The sequence below is a fragment of the Dreissena polymorpha genome, chromosome 12 (genome assembly GCF_020536995.1).
Source record: "Dreissena polymorpha isolate Duluth1 chromosome 12, UMN_Dpol_1.0, whole genome shotgun sequence".
Taxonomy (NCBI): Eukaryota; Metazoa; Mollusca; class Bivalvia; order Myida; family Dreissenidae; genus Dreissena; species Dreissena polymorpha.
In genome coordinates, this window is record NC_068366.1 from 74,365,455 (window position 1) to 74,387,322 (window position 21,868).

General features: G+C 37.6%; 2 protein-coding genes across 2 annotated transcripts in view; one reads left to right on the forward strand and one right to left on the reverse strand.

Moving 5' to 3' along the window:
* LOC127854180 (transcription factor RFX3-like) overlaps positions 1-7,399 on the reverse strand; it is a 69,567-nt gene extending 62,168 nt beyond the window's left edge. Inside the window, exon 1 of the mRNA XM_052389183.1 lies at positions 7,360-7,399. The gene's annotated coding sequence lies outside the window, so the exon portion shown is untranslated. The remainder of the gene's footprint in view (positions 1-7,359) is intronic.
* LOC127854182 (alkaline phosphatase-like) lies at positions 1,757-20,046 on the forward strand. The gene is made up of 10 exons (XM_052389194.1): positions 1,757-1,923; positions 2,997-3,217; positions 8,053-8,227; positions 8,787-8,956; positions 9,725-9,832; positions 16,990-17,092; positions 17,427-17,576; positions 18,058-18,249; positions 18,552-18,686; positions 19,784-20,046. Exons 1-10 carry the CDS (start codon positions 1,830-1,832, stop codon positions 19,996-19,998), a joined length of 1,563 nt encoding a protein of 520 aa, XP_052245154.1. The 5' UTR covers positions 1,757-1,829; the 3' UTR covers positions 19,999-20,046.
* The last annotated feature ends 1,822 nt before the right edge of the window (positions 20,047-21,868 follow it).

A 21,868-nucleotide genomic window follows, 5' to 3' on the forward strand; every position in this document is an offset into this window, starting at 1 on the left:
CCTTGCCGGGTCAAAAACTATGTCACGGGGTCACTTAGTACGTGTTAAACATTGAGCATGGTGTCCGCTCTCTAATTGAAGTACCGGTAGTTTACTTCCGATCTTCACCAAACTTGTTCAGAAGTTTTATCTAGATGATCTTAAGGCCAAGTTCGAACATGGGCCTTGCCGGGTCAAAAACTATGTCACGGGTCACTTATTACGTTTTAAACATTGAGCATGGTGTCAGCTCTCTAATTGAAGTACCGGTAGTTTACTTCCGATCTTCACCAAACTTGGTCAGAAGTTATATATAAATGATCTCTAGGCCATGTTCGAACATGGGCCATGCCGGACCAAAAAACTAGGTCACGGGGTCACTTAGTACGTTTAAAACATTCAGCATGGTGTCCGCTCTCTAATTGGAGTACCGGTAGTTTACTACCGATCTTGACCAAACTTGGTCAGAAGTTTTATCTAGATGATCTCTAGGCCATGTTCGAACATGGGCCATACCCGGCCAAAAACTAGGTCACGGGGTCACTCAGTGCGTTTTACACATTCAGCATGGTGTTCCCTATTTCAAGTATTTTTCATCCGCTCTTCGTGTGGGGGTATTCGTCACGTCTGTGACAAAGCTTTAGTTTAAATATCGGTCTAGTTCGATGGCCCATGAAACATAGAAATTTAGCTTTTTTTTCATTGTTTTTTTTTTTTTTGCTTTATATGCTCAACATTTTTTTGCCGATTGTCAATAAGTAGATGAATATGTTGGAGGCTTTAATAATATAACCATGTTAACGGTCAACCGATCACTCAACGAATTTCATAATTGCAGCCCTTGATTATTAAATGTATACATGCTTTTAATGCCCAGCGGTTTCCACTCAATCGTCTCTTGAAAGTTTACAGCTTCTTTTTATTTTAATAGGTCAAACTTGTTTAACAAACATCAATTTAACAAATTTGTGCGATTTATGTTCATCGTTCCGCTTGCAGCATATTGACGCATATGAATATACATTTTTTGTGTTCTCTGAAATTTAGAGTATTTAGAAGTTATTGGAAATATCTTTTTAAAAAGTTGGAATATATATTAATTGTGAAAATTCAGTTGAAAATAGACATGTCTATTTAAATAAATTTAAAGCACGTGAGAATAATTGTGATCATCTCGAAATCGAACCGATGGCGAGTCTCGGCTAAGACACACGAGACAAACGTTCTTTCTCAACTGTATAAGATAGTGTCTTATGTACGCGTCACACATGCATAATAAAGCACGCACACAGATTCTAACATCTGATACTGATTTCGAATCATGCGTGGCATCGTGAGTGGCGCCACTGCTTTTCCGCTGCTTAAGTGCCAGATTTTGAATTATTTTTGCATTTAAGGATGACATCACAAAATAAAAAAATAAAATAAAAACGAAGGAAAAAACGCGACATTAATTTTCACTGGCTGAAACATTCATTGGACTTGGTTGCAAACATTTGTGTTTTTGCGTAAAAACGTTTTGATTTACATAAATTTATACATGTTTTCCTATTGATACTCATTATTTCTTATAATTAATCGATGCGTCGCGATTTGTCGCGGTTTTTCACGCTTAAATCACTTAATAACCTATTATATTTAATATTATCTTTTCTTTGTCTGTTTTCTATTTGTACAGTTCATAGACAAATCGTGCATTAAAGAAATTACAAACTGACAGAAAAGCATGATAATTTGCCCTTTAAATAGCATTACCTGATAAGAAATCACGAAGTGGTAAAAGATAAGGGTTTTCAGTCCCGAAACTAAACTGGTCTGGGTTTGACACCAATTAATTATTGGTCGCCAATATGGATTCTTACATTGGCGTATTTTGTCTGGCTCTCTTTGTCATTACCCAGGCATTTTTGTTCGACGATGTTCGATTTTCAGGCAATGGCGAAAGTAAGTTATACACTGAATGTGTTCTGTACAATTAATCAATGTCTGAAGAAACGAAAGTTTCGTATTCGCATGTAGTTGTTTTTTAACTTCATACGTGTAGTTTATAATATTATGTATACACTCTTCAATTTAATTGTTTCTTTATGAGGGCCTGATTCAGATAGCTTCAACAACTGATGTTTTGCCAAAAGTTGTAACAAGTAGGACATAGATCATTATGTAAAATCTTTGCTATAGGTGATCATCGTTAAGGTAAATATAGTCTTTAACTCTAAAAGGCCCCGTTTCGAATCCCGGTTGGGCCAACTTTTGTCCGTTCTTTAAGGCCCAGTCTCATTATGATGCCGGTGGAGTTCGGCGCGTGATCCGGGATCTACCGGGATGAACCGGGGCTCTACCGGCAATAGTGAGACGTACTTGGGCTTAAAGGGGCCTTTTTCACAGATTTTGATATGCATTGAGGTTTGTCAATAAATGCTAAATATTGATCAATGTATACCGGTACATTGGATCTAAAAGGCTCCAGTAAAAAGCAAGAATAAAATTAAAGAAATGAAAAAAAGGAACCATCAACTGGGCTCGAACCACTGACTCCTGGAGTAAAATGATATCGCTTAGACCACTCGACCGGCCGTGCTCATACAATGAGTGATGTATTTTATACTTTATAATAACAATCCTCGTAGTATCACAAAATATAACGACAACAGATCTGTCCAAATTATTCAATCGTTTCTCGTCGCAACTATTTAATTATAATTTTCAGGTTTTTAAATCGTCAAAAGATGCATATAATGGATGTTTAGAGCATGGTAAAATGTTCAGTACTACTGTTTCCTCACAAATATCATGACTACAACGAAAATTTGCGAATCTAAAACATTTTTTTTTATTTTGTCAATTTACCACAACGCGAAAAGGCCACTTAACATTTTTGTCACGCTAACCAGAGCTCTTTACTACCGATATAAAAACCTATATATTTTATCCATTGGCATATTTAAGAAAAAAAAGATTTTTTTTTATATGATGCACCTAACTTAACAAAGAATATACAAGTTTGATTCTGTCAGCACCAACGTTCTGGCGCAACCAGGCCAGGACGGCCATCTTGAACCGAGTCCGACAACCGCGTATAGAGCACGTGGCCAAGAACGTGATCATGTTCCTGGGAGACGGCATGAGCATCCCGACAGTGACGGCGGCCCGGATACTGAAAGGGCAGCTTGCCGGCCATAAAGGAGAAGAGGACAGTCTTAGCTTTGACAAGTTCCCGTACATCGGACTGTCCAAGGTAATTAACCATTCCAATATGTATATTTAAGTAAATGCGTTTTTGATCAATTTTATACAAAACATGAAAAAATCGAGGTAGCATGCATACGAGGGTTTATAAGAAACTTAAGAGACCTTTAATTATTCTTTAGATCAAGACATTAGACAGTCGAACTGACTGTACGTCATAAACATTAACAGCAAAACGCTGCATTTCAATCACGGTAATACATAAATTCCCGTTATTTCACGCTGGTTGAGATCTCTCATACGAAGATGCTTACACATTTCAGTTACCTATAAAATAAGGTTTAATAGTAAGTGGAAAATAATGAAACAAAAAGTTGAGTGTTCGAGTTGAATCCTTTTGGCTTTAAACAGTTATAGAAAGCATATATGACGATTTGTATATGGCACAATAAGCTTTAATTTGGTACCCAACGTGTAAGTGAAATCAGACTTATATCTTGAGTTATCTTATTCCAGTTTAGTCAGTAAAGCTGATAACGTATTAAAGGTACACGTATATTCCTTGACCTGATAAAATATGTACACACATAGAGAGGGCATGCTGTTTCCCCAGCAACGAAACGACGCTGGAGACGAAGAGCTCTGACTGTGAACATCTTCATTATTTATATCCAGTGACGTGGCGACGTCTTAACCGTAAATCCATAGTAACAACGTACTTGATCACTGTTTGGGCTCACACGGGTAACAGAAAGCGAACCGGATTCCCTGATTCAATGTGACTAGACTCTCTTATGTTATATATTTACCTCCATAATGACAATTTAACTTTTCATCCGCTGACGTCATGATGACAAATATGTGATTCCGTAGTACACTTAATTATATCCAGGGACGTGACAGGGACATATCCACGGCCGTTAATCACGCGCGCCACCTCTTTTTTGAGATGCATTAATAAATGAGCCAATGCTACTTCCGAGGTGGCGCTCAGGGCCGGATGTTTTGAAATTTAACGGATAATTTTACAGGGTGATTATGTTTAATATGTTTTTCAACACATTTCGGAATATTTTAAAACATCGGCCAATGAAGTGCGATTCAGTGATAATAAATTCATCTAAATATGTACTGAAACATGAAATCAAAACCCATTTGGAAACGTGAGGACCTTTATAAGTTGTGGCATGGCAGAATTCGTTAAAGCAAATCGATGTCTTTTGTCTGTGTGACGAGCAAATTCCCCGCCCAATAAATCGCTCATTAAATAAAACGATTGATTTGAACCTGGAAAGTGCATGCGTGCGCAAAAATATCGGCTTCTAGCCGATCTAATAGATAAATTTGCATTTTTCAAAAAGAGATGGAGCCAATGCAAAGGAGGTGGCGCTCAGATTAGGAGGTGGCGCCAATGCACATTTATAATTATTTTAAAGTGAAATAAAGTATATTTTGGTTTCAATTACGTTTACAGGACAGACATTATTTTTTGTAAGTTGACTACTTCAGCACAGTTGAGTCGCGTGCGTTTTTAATTAGAAAAAGTAATTTTCTAATAATGTATTGATGGATTTAAACGTTTTTCTTTGTAAGATAACAACATTTAACATATATTATACAAAAATGTTAACGGGAAAAGACCGTGCTGTTTTCATTTTTTTGGAGTTGATAGTGGGAAAAAACATTAAATGAGCCTAATTATGATTCGTCGACCTTGCCCTTTCAGTTAATTAAGCATTTGGATTAACGGCCACATTAATACTTTCAAGAAGAAGTGTGTTCTTATACGTATTTTGTGAATTATCATACTGTATACAAATATTGATGTCGATGAATTATTTTGATAATGTTGACCATTTATAAGTTATTGGTTTTATTACAAATGTTTGGTATGCATCGTACAATATGTTTTATTCATGTTGGTGACTTCTATATTGAGTTGATCACATATATATTTAAAAAACTACATCTTATTTATTACAGATTTTGTTTATGTTCTGTAAAGATTTTGGCCTATGTATGTACGTTGAAAAATAAATTAAATATAACAAATAACAATATCTATCAAATCTACGTCATGTGAAATTGCGATACGACTGTTAATTGATACATCCTGCATTGGCGCCACCTCCTTTCATTAGCGCCACCTCCTAAGCATTGGCTCCATCTCTTTTGGAAAATTGCAAAATTATCTACTACGTCGGCAAGAAGCCAATATTTTTATGCATGTAGCATCTAATTTGTGTTGTACGCAATCGTTTGATGCCGTTAGCCATTTAATTGGATGGGCATTTCTCGTCACACATGAAAAACTCATCGCCATGCTTTTTAAAATTCAACCATGCCACAATTTATAAAGGTTCTCACGTTTGTAAATGGGTAGAGAATGTATGTGTCTGTACATTTTTGGATGGATCAATCTTAGCTGAATCGCACTACATTGCCCGATTTTAAAAATAATGCGACATATGTTGTAAAAACATATAAAACCTAATCACCCTGTAATATTATCCATGAAATTTCAAAACATCCGGGCCTGAGCGCCACCTCGGAAGTTGCATTGGCTCATTTATTAATGCATCTCAAAAAAGAGGTGGCGCGCGTGATTAACGGCCGTGATATCTGTACAACCGTCTTGGCAACGTACATGCAAAATACAGTGACGCGGTGGCTGTACATCCATAGTGGCAACGAACGTATTGTTTATCCATCTATCCAGTGACGTTACGGCGTCTTATCTATATATCAATAATGGCAAATTACGTATTGTCTATCCAGTGACATGACAGTGTGTTATATGAACGTCCATAGTGGAAACATACATATTGTCGATCTAGAGACGTGACAGCTTCTCATCTGTACACCCATAGTGACCGCGTACTTATTGTTTATCCAGGGACATGAAGGTGTCATATCTGTCCATCTATAGTGACAACGTACAAGTTTATTGTCTATCTTGTGACGTGATGGCGTCTTATCTGTAAATCCATAGTGAAAACGTGCAGATTGTTTATCTAGTGACATTAGCGCGTCTTAACTTGTACACCCATAGTGACAAAGTACTTATTGTCAATCCAGTGACATGACATTTTATTATCTGTACATACTTAGTGTAAACGGACTCATTGTTTATCCAGTGACGTGACGGTGTCTTATCTATACATCCATAGTGAAAACGATTTGTCTATCCACTGACGTGACGGTGTCTTACCTTTACATACATAGTGACAACATACCTACTGTTTAGCCAGCGGCATGAGGACGTCGTCTCTGTACATCCTTAGTTACAATGTACTTATTGCCTATCCAGTGACGTAAGGGCGTCTTATCTATACATCCATTGGAACAACATACTGTCTATCAAGTAACGTGACAGCATCTTATCTTTAAACCTAGTGTAAGCGTACTTATGTAAATCCGGTAACGACACTGTGTCTTATCTGTACCTCTGTAGTGAAAACGTACTTATTGCATATCCAGTGACTAGACGACGTCTTATCTCTACATCCTATTTTCAACGTTCTTATTCCACTGACGTTACGGTGTCCTGTCTGTACATCCATGTAGCGACAGCATCCTTTCTCTATCTCCGGTGACGTGACGGTGTCTATTCTGTACATCCAGAATACGTACTTATTGCTTATCAAGTGACGTTACCGTGTCTTATCTATACATCCTAGTAACAACGTACTTACTTAGTATTTTATATACAGTGACGCGATGGTGTCTTACCGTTGCATCCATGAGACATCGTACTTATTGTATATCTAGTGACGTGATAGTGTCTTATCTGTACACCCTTATGTCAACATTATTTTTGTGTTTTCTGTACTAAGTGGAGACAAAGTACAAATTGTATATCCAGTTTCGTATTATCTGCGCATCCTAGTAACATTGTACATGTTTATCAAGCGACGTGGCGGCTTCTTATCGGAACAAAAATAATGACAAAGTACTATTTGTCTGTCTAGTGACGTGACGTTGTCTTATTTGTACTTCCTAGTGACAACGTACTTATTGTACATACTGTGACGTGACGGCTTCTAATCTGTACATCCTTAGTGAAAACGTACATATTGTTTATCAAGTGACGTGACGGTGCCTTATCTATACACCCATAGTGAAAACGTTATTATTGTCTAGCCAGTAACGTGACTGTGTCTTATATGTACATGAAAAGTGACAACATACCTACTGTTTATCCAGTGGTATGACGGCGTCTAATCTGCACATCCATAGTGACAACGTACTTATTGTCTATCTAGTGACGTTATGGGGTCTTATCTGTACATCCTGGTAACAACGTACTTATTGTATATCCAGTGACGCGACGGCTTCTTATTTCGCCTTTTTATTTACAACCATTACACTAGCTATCTAGGAAAATTGTCCCCACCATTGGGATGCATTTAAATGCGTATAATAAGTTATCTACCCATTCATCTTTTTATAAATCATTCGTTTCCACTACAATATTTTGTATTTGAGTAAGCTTACTGTCGAAATCAATCCCCATGGATATGATTGAATAAACTTATTTCTAAATAACGCAAAACTGGTGGATATTTCACTCGTCTTTTTAGAAACATGAGCCATGTTCTAAAAAAATGGGCTTAATGCATGTGCGCAAAATGTCCTCCTATATTAGCCTGTGCAGTCCGCGCAGGCTAATCAGAGACGAAACTTTCCTCCTACACTGGATGTTCGCTACGAAGGGACGTCCTTTAAACGAAAAATACCATAAAAACGGAAAGTGTTGTGCATTATAAACCTGAGCAACCTTCACATGTTTATCTGGACGTTACTCATATGCATTAAGCACCGTTTTCCCAGAACGCAGCTCATATTATTCAATGATTTCAAGCTTCACGGTCATACTTTCAGACGTACTGCCAGGACTCGCAAGTGACTGACTCTGCCTCCTCCGCCACTGCGTATCTGTGCGGCGTGAAGGCGAACATTGGCACCATCGGGGTGGACGCTAGGACACACCATGGCGACTGCAACAGCCAGAAGGGAGCTGAAGTGACGTCCATTCTGGACTGGTCTATGGCTGCAGGTATATTTTGGTATCATCATCGATGTCCATATCTTTATCCTCCTGCGCCTGCTCCTGCTCCTCCTTCTCCGCCTTCTCCTCCTTCTCCTCCTCCTCCTCCTTATTATCATCATCATCATCATCATCATCACCACCACCACCACCACCACCACCATCATCATCATCATCATCATCATCATCATCATCATCATCATCATCATCATCAACATCATCATCATCATCATCATCATCATCATCATCATCATCATCATCATCATCATCATCACCATCGTCGTCGTCGTCGTCGTCGTCGTAGTCAACATAGTCATCAGCAGCAGCATCCTTATCGTCATCATTATCGTCATCATCATCAGCAGCATCATCAGCATCACCATTACCACCATAACCACCACCATAAGTGGCGTCACCACTTACATACACTGGTATATATGTTATCGCTGATAGCTCTATAACTTTAAAACTGTTAACATTATGTAATTTCGCAATGTGAAGATCACTGGCCCTATCTATTATCTAAAATGAATGGCGGATGATATACACTATTGTTTAACGTTGCTAGGGAAATCCGTCGGCTTCGTAACGACGACGCGCGTGACGCACGCGACTCCCGCCGGCCTCTACGCTAACGTGGCCAGCCGAGGCTGGGAAGGCGACTACTACACGCGCTCCGTCACAGGCGGCTGTAAAGACATCGCGGCGCAGCTCATCGACGACTACCCGAACGTCCAGGTATAAATTTGTACCCAATGATACACACATTAAAGAAAAGATACGTCCATGTTATAGTTCAGATTTTTACCCAATGGAACACAAATTAATAAAGAAAAGATACTTGACAATCATATGCTGCCAACAACTGTATGAAAAAGATACATCTCAGAAACCGATAATGCGTTACCAGTTACACAGACATTATAAGATGTATCATTTTCTGAATTTCCCTGTTTAAATTCGCTAAAATGAATGCATAAAGTCACGTCCATAACAGTGATAAAGTTAAATCTGCTCTTGCAGTTCAGATATGCACGAGATCACGCACAGTTAAAGACTTATTATTATGCATATTTCTTCGTTTGATACCAAATAAAGGCAAGAATAGCTGTCATAACGAAGATCTACATGTGTATTTAAAAAATTTTTATCACATGTGGTTGTGCATCCTCAACTAGAAATGGCGCGGCCGCGGCCGACGCGTATCCCCACGCCGCAGCTTTTGACCCAAGGGTCAGATCAAAATTCCAAATAGTGCACTGTCGCACATATGCTCATAGCTACCAAGTTATTAAGTTTCAAGGTTCTAGTACTAATAGTGTATGAGGAGATAGTGGCCAGGACGGACGAACGGCCAGACGGCGGAGATAACCACATACTCCCCCGCTACAATTCGGAGCGTGGAGATAATTAAAACGAGCATCCTTTAAATAAATCTATAGGGGATAATTTTTCAGTCCTTATTCATAACGTTGCACATACGTCTGAATAGTGATTGCAAACCAGGTTATCATGGGAGGAGGGCGCCAGTTCTTCATGCGGGCCGACCAGACAGACCCCGAGCACGGCTCTAACGCGCACTATGGCCGTCGGGACGGCAGGGATCTTATCCAGGTAATGATGGTTAGAAGCTGGGCTTGGCAGCTAGAGAATGGATATGTTTGACACAGAATCATATGGGCATATCGGTCACTTGTTGATGAAGCATAAACGCGAAGTATCCACAAAGCGCCTTAGTTCTACAGCGTCATGACAGAAACCATTGATTTCTTGTAAATCAGACATTTACCTATAAATCGCCAAAGAAAAAAATAGGTGATGCACATAAAACCATGCCCGCATGTATAACGCGTTAACGACGAAACAAGGGAAAAACTAAGCAAGTATCCATAAAACGTTCAAGTTAAAACCGATGTAAATAAGACCTTAATTCCTAAATCTTCATAAAGCGTCAACGTAAAAAACGGGCATGTATTCGTAGAGTTGAATAGAAGACACCATCGATGCGCTATAAACCAGTCCCGCATGCATATAGCGCCACGGTAAAAACCGGCGATTCTCAGGCCCATAATCCATAAAGCGCCACCGTAAAAACCGGTGATTCTCAGGCAAATAATCCATAAAGCGCCATTGTAAAAACCAGTGATGATCTGTAAACCTGGCATGTATCCATAAAATGTCATTGTAGAAACTGGTGATGTTCGCTAAATCATTCTCATTATCAACACACCGCTATACGCCAAAATTCACTAGTAAGGTACAAATAAGCCTTGCGAAATGATAGATTTTCAACCTTTAAACACATACCTGGAACATATTTCTCCAGTTGTAACAATATCTTTTTAATGCTTATGCAAAAATTCAACCGTGAAATATATTTTGTTAAGATTCTATATGACTTTAAAAACTGTCTCTTGAAATCTGACGAATGCTGATGAATACATACGTTATATAGAAATGACTTTGACTTAAAGGCACTTTATTTATAGACTTAGACTCTTAACGTTATGTTATGTTGTTTTTTTTATCAACTTGTATGTACGAGAGATCCATTGAGAAATGTTTGCATGACCACTTTGTGTGTAATTATATCTATTCATTAGTTTTAAAGATAACTAAAAGAACACAGAACTGATTTATTTTTACAAGATTAAAATCAAGTTTCACGACGTTTTTAGTAAATAATTAAGGAAGTAAGATGACAACAAAACTAGTTCGCAAAAACCTTTCACAAACACATTTCAATGTAGTATTGACTTATTTTTAGACATAAACAGGTTGATACTGTATCCAAAATGATAATCAAGGCATCTACCAACGTGTAACGTATGTATCAAAATTTATTAACATTTTGTAAATGACATCTTCGTTCCAGTAGCACTGGGTGCAAAGTAACCTGGCTTTGACTGAAATATGCTGTTTGAATTTCGTCTAACGATCTGCAAGAAAAGTTTTCAGAAAAATCCATTTGCAATAGGGTTTCATTTTCAGGCAAAATGACTTTTAGTTTGCGTATTTGGCTGTACTGTTCCTGTACTCTGAGTACATGCTGTGAAAACGTCTTTATCTGTATCTTCAAGTCAGCTACGAAGTTTGTCTTCTCTTCAGTTTCCTCAACTATTTTCACCTCTGTTTTCCCATTATTGATTTCAACTTTTTTCCAAACTCAGTATGGTACTCTTTCTGGTAAACCTGCAAGTAGCTCATCTAAATCGTTCTCATGGCGAATTAATTATTAAAGGGATCTTTTCACGCTTTGGTAAATTGACAAATTGAAAAAAGTTGTTTCAGATTCGCAAATTTTCGTTTTAGTTATGATATTTGTGAGGAAACAGTAATACTGAACATTTACCATGGTCTATTATAGCCATTATATGCATCTTTTGACGATTTTAAAACCTAAACATTATAAAGCGTTGCAACGCGAAACGATTGAATAATTTGGAGAGTTCTGTTTTTGTCGTTAAATTTTGTGAAACTACGAAGATTGCTTATATAAGGTATAAAATACGTCCAATATGTGTACTCGGCGGAACAGCTCAGTAGGCTAAATCGTTTTTACTTCAGGACTCTGGCAGGACTCCAGGGGTCACTGGTTCGAAACCTGGTCCGGCAATGTTCTTTTCCTTTTTTAAATTTTATTCTTGATTTTTTACTGGCGCTTTTACGATCCAATGTTTACATTTATCGATATAAAGCATTTAATGAGTAAGTTAAAAAATGCCAAAATCTGTGAAAAGGCCCCTTTAATTGTACTGGATTTTCGCTGATTTTTACACCGTGCTTTCTTAAAGTCTGAACTTTCAATGCCGTGTTTTGGTGGTATATACACTGGCAGCTGTTCCGTGATATGTATGATGTCAGCAAAATATTAGGTCTTATGCGTGTGAAAGTGCTCAAAGAGATGCTTTGCTCAGGATTTTCGGACTTGTACTTCATATGCAAGTTCTTAAGATAGTCAGTAAGTACTTTTGTCTGTTTCTTTTCCTTATGTCCAATTACTTTCTTGGCGTCAGCTTTCCCTGGCTGAATGCGACAATTATCTTCTCTGCCAAGAAAATCAATTACAGATTCTTATACAGACTTGGATATGCAAGTTATCTTCTCTTTCACCATAACTATGGTTTTGTCTTCGATCAGTCCGAGGGATCTTCTACTGAGGCGTGTGCACTTACTGACCTGGTTCAACATTCTATATTCATTAGCTATTTGAAATTACTCTGTGGATATTTGATACTTTCTTCTTTCCAGATGCACGTTTTGCTCTATCAATTGACATGACGTCTTATCAGTGATCGCTCCGCCCACTTAATCACGTGGCTCAGCGGGAAGAAAACCTAGACAAGCTAACACCAAAATGGCTTCTTTGCCTATAGCCTGCATATAGATTTACGCGATATTCCGGATGATTTTATGGACTTGTTTAACACCATATTACACTTGTAAAGGGGTTGATGCCATTTAGTTATTCTGCAAATGCAAAAAATGTACGATTAAAGAGAACATCAGCTATTTATAACGGGTAAATCGGTACATTAAACACGCTCTCAAACGCTTGCGCGCTTACCGAAATCGAACCCGTTATTACGTGTAATGGTGGTATTTGCAATAAATTAACACTTCACCGGTATTTACCCGTGTTATTAATAAAATTATTACCGAAAAATTCCCCCCTACCCGTGTATTTGACACGAAATAGCGCTTTATAACTGGGAATTCGGTGAAGTTTTACGCGCTTTCTGACGCCGGGTGGGTACCACAATCCCACATGTTATTGCGTATAAAAGTGATTTTAATCATATTAAACATTGCTTATGGGACATTTATCAATCACTATAATTTAAAGCGCAAAAACAACACAGTAAGTTTGGACATTGTCTGATATAAAATTAGCGTTGTACGAAATTGACTACGGTCAGGCTATTATAAATTAATAAGGCTACCAATATCAGACGCTCGCGCAGGTACCGACTTCCCCGAAGTTACCGCATTTATTGGTTAACTAATATCAGTAATAATAACTCTTTTACAATAGCATTTATCGATACGTCTTTATTTAAATAATAACAAAATGGTTTTCCCTTGTTTCTGACACACACAGAAACGCGATTTTTAACGGGGATTTCGTAAAGTTACACGAAGTGGGTACCAAAGTTCTCAATTATTTTACATGCACACGTGGCATAATGCATACTTAATAATGCTTAGTTATTGCTTATATGACATTCAAGTTTGTGAAATAAATTAATGTTCTATAAAGGGGATCTCGGTAGTTCTTGTAGCTTCCACTCGCTCTTGTCAAGACCGCATTGTCGCGTTGGAAATGGTATAAATTTAATTCATCTAACTTATCTTTCTGGATACCAAAATGTCAGAGTTGCATTAAACCCTTTCTACACCGTTTTTGCCATATTTCATTTCCGTTTTTTAATCCGAACAAAATAAACGAAACTCGTTTAAAAAATGAGATCTGGGCATTCGAGCTCCTAGTGTGGATTAAAAGCGTTTATTGGTGACACCACATGAGTGCAAATGTGTAGATACCGTTAATAAGATAATATATCACATGTCACCTTCAAATAACATGTATGATGTCAATTAAGTGCATTACTATCAGAGTAATAAAACACAGCATGAATTAGGCTTCATGCTGGGTTTTATTTCTCTTTAAGTAATGCAGATGAACCTCGCTTCTGACCTAGTTACTGATAAAACTATTTTTAAAAAAGTGAAATATTATGTGATAATCAGATCGATAACATAAACTATTTAAATCTGCTAGTATATTATAATTGTCTTTGACAGTGTTGACGTTCAGTTGTTCGTGGTGACGACCGCATGTATTTATACATCTCTTTCACTTCTCAAGATCTCTTTTCGGCTTTGGAAACGATATAAATTTAATGTCACCAACTAATCTTTCAGATTATCGATAGTCCGAGTTACATAGCCCCCATTGACACCGTTTAACCATTTTTAATCGTTTTTTTAAAGAGGAAAACAAAAGAAACTCGTTGGAATAAAAGTGAACCTAAACATGTAGCTTGTCTAGAAAATGGCGGACAGGTCGTTGCTAACGAGTGCGCCCGATTAATCGATCGCTGATTGGTGGATCAATTCTAGTGGGCGGAGCGATCATAGAAGAGGCGTCATGTCAATTTCTGCCATCAGAACATTTCTAGTTAGTAATGTTCTTCGAACTAACTTTCTACTTCGTGGTGTAAGGTTAAGTCTCGACACCTCTGCTTCTGTTTTCTTCATTGGAGTAAGCTCGTGTGAATTTAACTGTGATGTAGATGCATAGCTTTCTGTCTTATTATTGATGCGATCTATTTTCCTGTTTTTTATCTTGATCTTCTTTCTCAGCTGAATCACTTCCGACTTTAATGACTTGATTTCTCTGTGAGTTTCACTTAATGCTCTTGCGTTAATTTTCTTAGCACCTGCACCCTTCTTGGTTAATTTTACAATTGATGCCATTTGCTCTGTAGGCTGATTTCTTTCATCATCACCTGTTTCCATTGACATGCTTCCATACCCACTAGTTTCTTCAACATCGTTTTCGCGTGTCTTTCTTCTCAACCTAGATATTCTGTTTCTCAATTTTGCCTGGTTGTTTCGAGCTTCTTTCTTTTCCTTTCTTAAATGTGAAGCTGGAACATAATTTTGTCTTTGCCTTGCTCTCTCCTTGGATAAGAACGCTGGTCCCTTTAACTTCTGACTTTCTCTATAAGCTTTCTGAATTTCGGCCCGAGATTTGCCCATTCTGGTCTGAAACAAAGTGTTTTGTGAAGTAACGCATGTATCGATACATACGTTACCTATTTAAAATGTAACGTACCTCTGTGTATAAACATTTAGATCTAAGTGTTTAATTTCTATCAAAATCAATCTATAGTTATTGCATTTAGTTCTCATCTCTATATATATGCTATGAAAACATTGCTTGGGAAATATTTATGTTGAGGATACGATTTTGATTATTGATGAAGCTTTTCTTTTAACATCACTCATGTCGAGATTATTGATTTCAATTTAAGATACCATTAGCTCGATCAAATATATTTAGAAAAATACAGCAGTGGATCTATTATGATGTATCTTAAGTATTTGTTGCACTGTTTAATTTTTAAATACAAATTTGTGAACGAATTTACGGTAACGTATGTATCATTTGTTTCTGACAACAGTTTCTAACCTCATGATGACAAACTAAACAAAGTTTTCTTTTATAATACATAAACGACTTAAATGCATATTGCTGAACTTTATAAACTATATATCTTTGCTGATAAAATCGAAACATAAAACAAACTGTCAACATACCTCTCAACGAAAGCTCACATCCCATGTGTTGACATGAAACAGTGTAAATGATGGCGTGCGATACATTCAAATATCGCGAGAATTCAAAGAAGCTAGTTTGACGTCAGAAACCACCATTTATGGTGACGTAATACACAAAGTTAACACATTATGTAACGTATGTATTGATCACGTATGTATCATACTGTAGTTGTAATGCATGATACCTATGAAGAATAGTAAAAATACGAGATAAAATTGTTTTCTGTACGCAGCAGTGCTGTCCTCTGAAATTTTAGAGGTGCACAAGTTAACATAATTACCTTATTTATAAGCAATATAGTTGGTTAACGTATGTATCGCATCTTCACATACGCAGCGTATTGCAAACTGTAAATGAAATATTTCATAAAAGCCGATAGATATTCATGTTAAATGACTTTTTAATTTGGGACATATCATATTTGTGCGTTGAAAGGTTAGTTTATCATGCGTGTTTATAGAATAGAATCCGTGTAAAGTCCTGCATCAAAATCGGTATAACGTAAGTATCAATGGCCAGGCGTCATCAATTAACCAGCAAATAATGGTAGCATACCACTGTTAAATATATATGGCACTTCTTGAGATCATTGCTTAACACTATCTTATCATCTTAGCTTGCTTTATTGAAGGTTTTAAGCATTTATTTGTTTTTGCTTAACTCATAAATGTCAAAAACATAAACTGGCGTCAGTAACGTACGTATCGTTTTACTTAGATTAAGCTTGTGTAAAATAAAAACGCATTGTGATAAACCACCTGTATTAAGGTGAAGAAATAGTCGAGTCGTACTTAATGATTTGGCATACATGTTTAATCTGGTTATCTGAGTTTATTAACTCTAATGCATGGAACATGTATTTGCGCCTTACTAGTGATTTTGGGCGTATAACAGAAACAGTTGATTAGGAAGAAACAGGCAATGTTCGGGGACTATAATCTATGAATCGTCGTAGACCAAAAACAGGTCCTATTTGGTAAACTGGCCTAGTATCCATCAAGCGCCATTACAAAAATGTATTCATAACGATCTACAATGTATATTTAACAGAGGTAATGCTTAGTGCAGAGCAAAGACATGTATTATTTAAAGTGGTTGTTTCTTTAACCAGGGACTATAATTAACATATATTATTGCCATATCAGTACATGTATACACTTATATCAGTACATGTATCCTCCGGTACATATACATGTGTATTACATATACATGTGTATAACATTGTATTTATAAAGCATCGAAACTAAGATATTGATTACTGTCGCTACATTATCATTCTTATTTACAATGTGTCACAATATTTTTTTATCGCCGATTCTCGGTAAAACCGTTTACACGTCCGCAGTTTCATCGATGTTAATGATAAAGAAGCTTTCCACCTAATATACATACTTTTGCACAATGCACAATCGAACTCTTTAAGGAATGGAGGAATGGACAGCACAATCTGAACCGGAACTACCAGTACGTTTGGAACGCCTCGGCCTTCAACAAAGTGGATCCGGCCACAACGGACTCTCTAATGGGTAGGCATCCGCCATTGTTCATTTGCATTATTTTTATGCTTATTAATGGTATTATTGTTAACACATTTTTCTATGTCTCATAAACAACGATTTTGTAGTTAGGATGCGTAAGAACTTAAACACGAGGGCGTTATCCCGAGTTGTTTAAAGCACGCATCAAAATGGCAATAAATGAAAATAAAAGCAAAGTAAGTCCCGCATCAGCTTTTTTGACTCGTAACACGTAACCTCCCAGGTTCGTTCGAATGTACTGCTACGAGTTTCAGCGCAAAACGATCCGAACCACTCTTGCGCCCCTATCGTATCTCTGGCCATTGTACCACTTTTGCCCCAGGTTTGTTCGAGTACTCGCATATGCAGTACGAGTTGGAGCGTAACGATACGAACCACGAGAGGGCCGGGGAGCCGTCGCTGGCGGAAATGACGGAGAAGGCCATCCGAATCCTAAGCAAGAACCCCAAAGGCTTCTTCTTGCTCGTTGAAGGTGAATGTTGTTGTTGAAAGGATGTGTAGTTCATGTATTATATTAGTTTAATTGGAAAAAGAAAATGGATATTATTTAAATGATGATGATGATGTTATGATTATGATGACGACGACGACGACGACGACGATGATGATGACGATAACGATGACGATGACGACGAAGACGACGACGATGATGATGATGATGATGATGATGATGATGATGATGATGATGATGATAAAGACAAAATTTATGAGGATATTCACCTATTGCACAAAATATGTCCCCAAAAATCGACACCAAGCCAAAGTGAAATTATCATTTCACTCAATGCTCAGGTTATGATTCACTGGTATTTGCCACTCACTCACCATATATCATGCTATACATGGTTAAGATGAAGACGAAGATATCGATAACGTCGACTATGATTATAAAGACGTTAAACAAATCGAATGTGACAACGTTCATAGCAATGATTATTTGACCAAACCCAAAGGCGGCAGAATCGACATGGGGCACCACGAGGGTCGCGCAAAGCTGGCGCTCTACGACACCATAGCGTTCTCCAATGCCGTTGCTAAGGGCGACGCCATCACGAACGTCAACGACACGCTTATCGTCGTCACCGCCGATCACGCCCACGTCATGGTCATCGCCGGATATCCATCCCGAGGCAACCCGATTTTAGGTATGTTTTATAATACATATTACTTGGGTTTATTGTAATCGAGTACATTCATGTGGATCGGATTAAATTTAAAATTCTATGAAAAAATAAAATCATAAAAAAATAACGAGAAAGAAATCATTGTTGATGGACACTTAAGTAGTATCAAGTTGACAATTGAACTTGGTCATTCTACTCAATTGCCAAGTTCACTATCGCTACCGGTTGTGTGTTTCTTTTGGTCGCGAGTTGCATTGAATAATAAATAAATAACGATTCTTAATATCTGCATGTATCATGAGTTCCTCATGTTCTAATTCCAGGAAAGGTCGACGACGGCTCGGGAGGGCTGGAGTTGGCGGCTGACAAGAGGCCATACACCACCTTACTGTACGGAAACGGTCCAGGATATAGCCTGGTCCAAAATCAGCGCCCGGATATTACAAATGTCGACACAAGTAAGCAAATTTTGAGGCATGGAGCAACAGGCACGTCATTAATAGCAAGGGAAACAATCATCATTTTGCAAAGTTAGCTTTAAATCGAATGCGTGATTGAGTGTTAAAATGCATAATATTGTGAGTTTTATGAACAAATTCAGATATCTGTAATACGCACTTTTCCTGTATACTCAGCAACTTCAGCGTAGAATTGACCTTTTATACCGATTGAACATAATTACACACAAGTGAGACATTAAACTTCTATCGTAATGTCTTTTCAACTAAATACAGAAAAAAAATTACACATCAGATATTTCCATAGCAACTGACCAGCTCTAGGAAGGCACCCTAGCAACCCTGATTTGTTCATAAAGTTCTTGTAGATCAGTCTATTCAACATTCTGATGGGGAAAACTAAACGTATGTTTCAATCAAAATCTAAATTTTAAGTGTTTTGAACTAAAATTGTGATACATGCTACAATAAGGGAGTTGCTGAATTTATTGAAATGAATGGAACTAAAAGAGTTAGTGTAATTTCTTTTGACAAAGTCACAAAATAACATCACTTTTGAAAAGCGATTACTCTACACGACTTTCAAAAATATTTCTTCCAAATATGTTTATGCTATGATGATCTAGTGCTATAATATACCAGTATATAAAGAATAATAAATCACACCTCATTTCAGTGTTAGGGTTACTTGCTGTTTCGTATTGTCGACATCTGAATAACAAAAATGAGCACGCGAAAACTCTCGAAGAAGCGAATTCACGATGTGAGAACGCGAGATCACGATGCGAGGTTGCACACGATAAGATGGGAGATCGCGATATCAACGTTCGTATTGTTACATGTTCAATCTTTGAAAGAAAAGGTTTAAGAACACGATATCACGATCGAAGACACGAGATTACGACGAGAGACGCATCGTTATCTCACGTTCGCGAATTGTGATTTCGCATCGTGATGTCGCGCAATTGCATCGTTTTCTCGTGTTCTCGCCATTGATATCCTGAGCCGACAAGGCGAGGGGCCCTACCGAAACACCATTGTTGCGTACCAAATAAAACATCGTGCAATTTTAAAATTTTACATTTTCGTTTCATAAGTTGACAAGCATTACCATCAACAATCAGCCGTTAGCTTGGGATCCGAGTCGCATGGCGGCGATGACGTAGGCATTTTTGCACGCGGTCCGATGGCGCACCTGTTCACGGGAGTTCTCGAGGAAAACGAGATCGCTCACGTGATGGCGTACGCTTCCTGCGTGGGGGACTACACCAATCCTAGCGATTGCGCTGCTTCCGCGGCGGGAAAACGTTAAATTGTCGTCTGCGAATTGTACGCCTTGATGAATAAAAATTAGGCAAGATTCTTCGTTGTATAATACAAATCCAGAGTAGATATGCCACACTAAATCTATCAGATTTGAATGTATTTTTCACAAATTACATTTCAATCTCTTTCAAAATAGGATGTCATTGTTTAAAGTAGATCCACTTAGATATCTTAATATTCAGACAAAATTGTATTTTCATCTGATGTGGAGTTTGTGATCCTAACGTATTTTCGCGTAAACAAATCATAGTTTTGTGAGATCCTCCATCATACTCAATTATTGAACAATAACTTGTTCACACCGTATTATACCTCATCAACTAATCAATATCATATTCTTCACAGTTGGGTCAAAATCTGATTTATGAAAAATATTATCCTTCTCGAAAATGCAACTAATCAGTTCTCATCATGCGCCCTGGTAAAGTGTTTCGTAACTAAAAACATAGTGTTATTATATACTTTTTTTAAATAATGTATAAATTCAATGCAATTATAGTGCATAAGTTGCATCGCAAATTGCAGATTTTAAATTGGTTCCAAGTTGACATCATACAGCTTAACACACCCAGCAATATGGGAGATATAATAACATGAGCCTTGTTCTGAGAAAACCGGGCTTAATGCATGTGCGTAAAGTATCCTTCAGATTTAGCCTGTGCACTCCGCACTGGCTAATCAGGGATGACACTTTCCGCCTAAACTTGATTTTCGGCAAGGAGGGACTTCTTTGAAACTAGAAATACCATAAAAGCGGAAAGTGTCGTCCTGATTAGCCTGTGCGGACTGCACAGGCTAATCTGGGACGACACTTTACGCATATGCATTATGCCCAGTTTTTTTTAAGAACACGACTCATATGTTAGTCACATGTCGAGAATTAATTCGGAAGTCTTTAAATATCATGTGCTCCCGTATTATTACGTATGAATACATATCTGCAATATTTGCATAAAAAGTTGTTGTCGAGTCCTATGTTCGCAAATTAGTCTTCTAAGAGTTGTTTGTTTCCGCTAACCTAACCGATTCTAATTTTTGTGCCGACCTTTCAAATTTTAGTATTTTAGATTGAGTGTCTGATAATTTTTCCTACATTCGATTATATTCGCAAACCATATCTGAGAAAGTCGTGTTTCAAAGAGGTAAAGACGAATTATGTCATTGAATATCCGTATGAAACTGTGAAATAACTTGTGCATAGTACAACAAGTTCACGAACACAAGTTTTTCCGACTTGCCTGCCCTATTTCTTTGGAGAAACAAATGACTGATTTTTTGCCTTATGCAAATGCAATACACGGGCAAGCAATCAAGGTTAGTTTAAGGAGTTGTACTCAGGATTCGCTAATTTGGACTCTTCGACTTGACGTACTCTCAACATTCCACATGGGAAAACCGGGCTTTATGCATGTGCGTTGTGTCGTCGCCTTTAAGCCTTTGTAATCCGAACTGGTTTATCAGGGACGGCACTTTCCGCTCTGGTGGAATTGTTTGCTTAAATGAAGAACACTGTATCTTCTTAACGAAAATCCTGTTTAGGCGGAAAGTGTCGTCCCTTATGATCCCGTGACATCACATTACGCACATGCGTTAAGCCCCGTTTTCCCAGAGCGAGGCTATAATGTAAGAGTCATAATGCATCGTGAACATTGAATAAGAATCCTGCTTTCGATGCGAATATTTTGCAGTTGTATGACTTTGCACTACAACCAAGTTGATCTGATTTGCATCATTCTGTTGCAAATGCTACCACGAAAGGAACTTCACAATATCTGTTCATACGATATAAATGGTTTATTTGCACAATATTTAACATAATTTTATACAAAATCCACATCGCAGAGCATTCATAAATG

Excerpts from the sequence above, each read along its gene's own strand:
- LOC127854182 (XM_052389194.1), top strand. The coding sequence starts at position 1,830 with ATGGATTCTTACATTGGCGTATTTTGTCTGGCTCTCTTTGTCATTACC. Across the intron at positions 18,250-18,551 it reads CCGAGGCAACCCGATTTTAG|GAAAGGTCGACGACGGCTCG; the intron begins GTATGTTTTATA and ends TTCTAATTCCAG. Across the intron at positions 18,687-19,783 it reads TATTACAAATGTCGACACAA|TTGACAAGCATTACCATCAA; the intron begins GTAAGCAAATTT and ends TCGTTTCATAAG.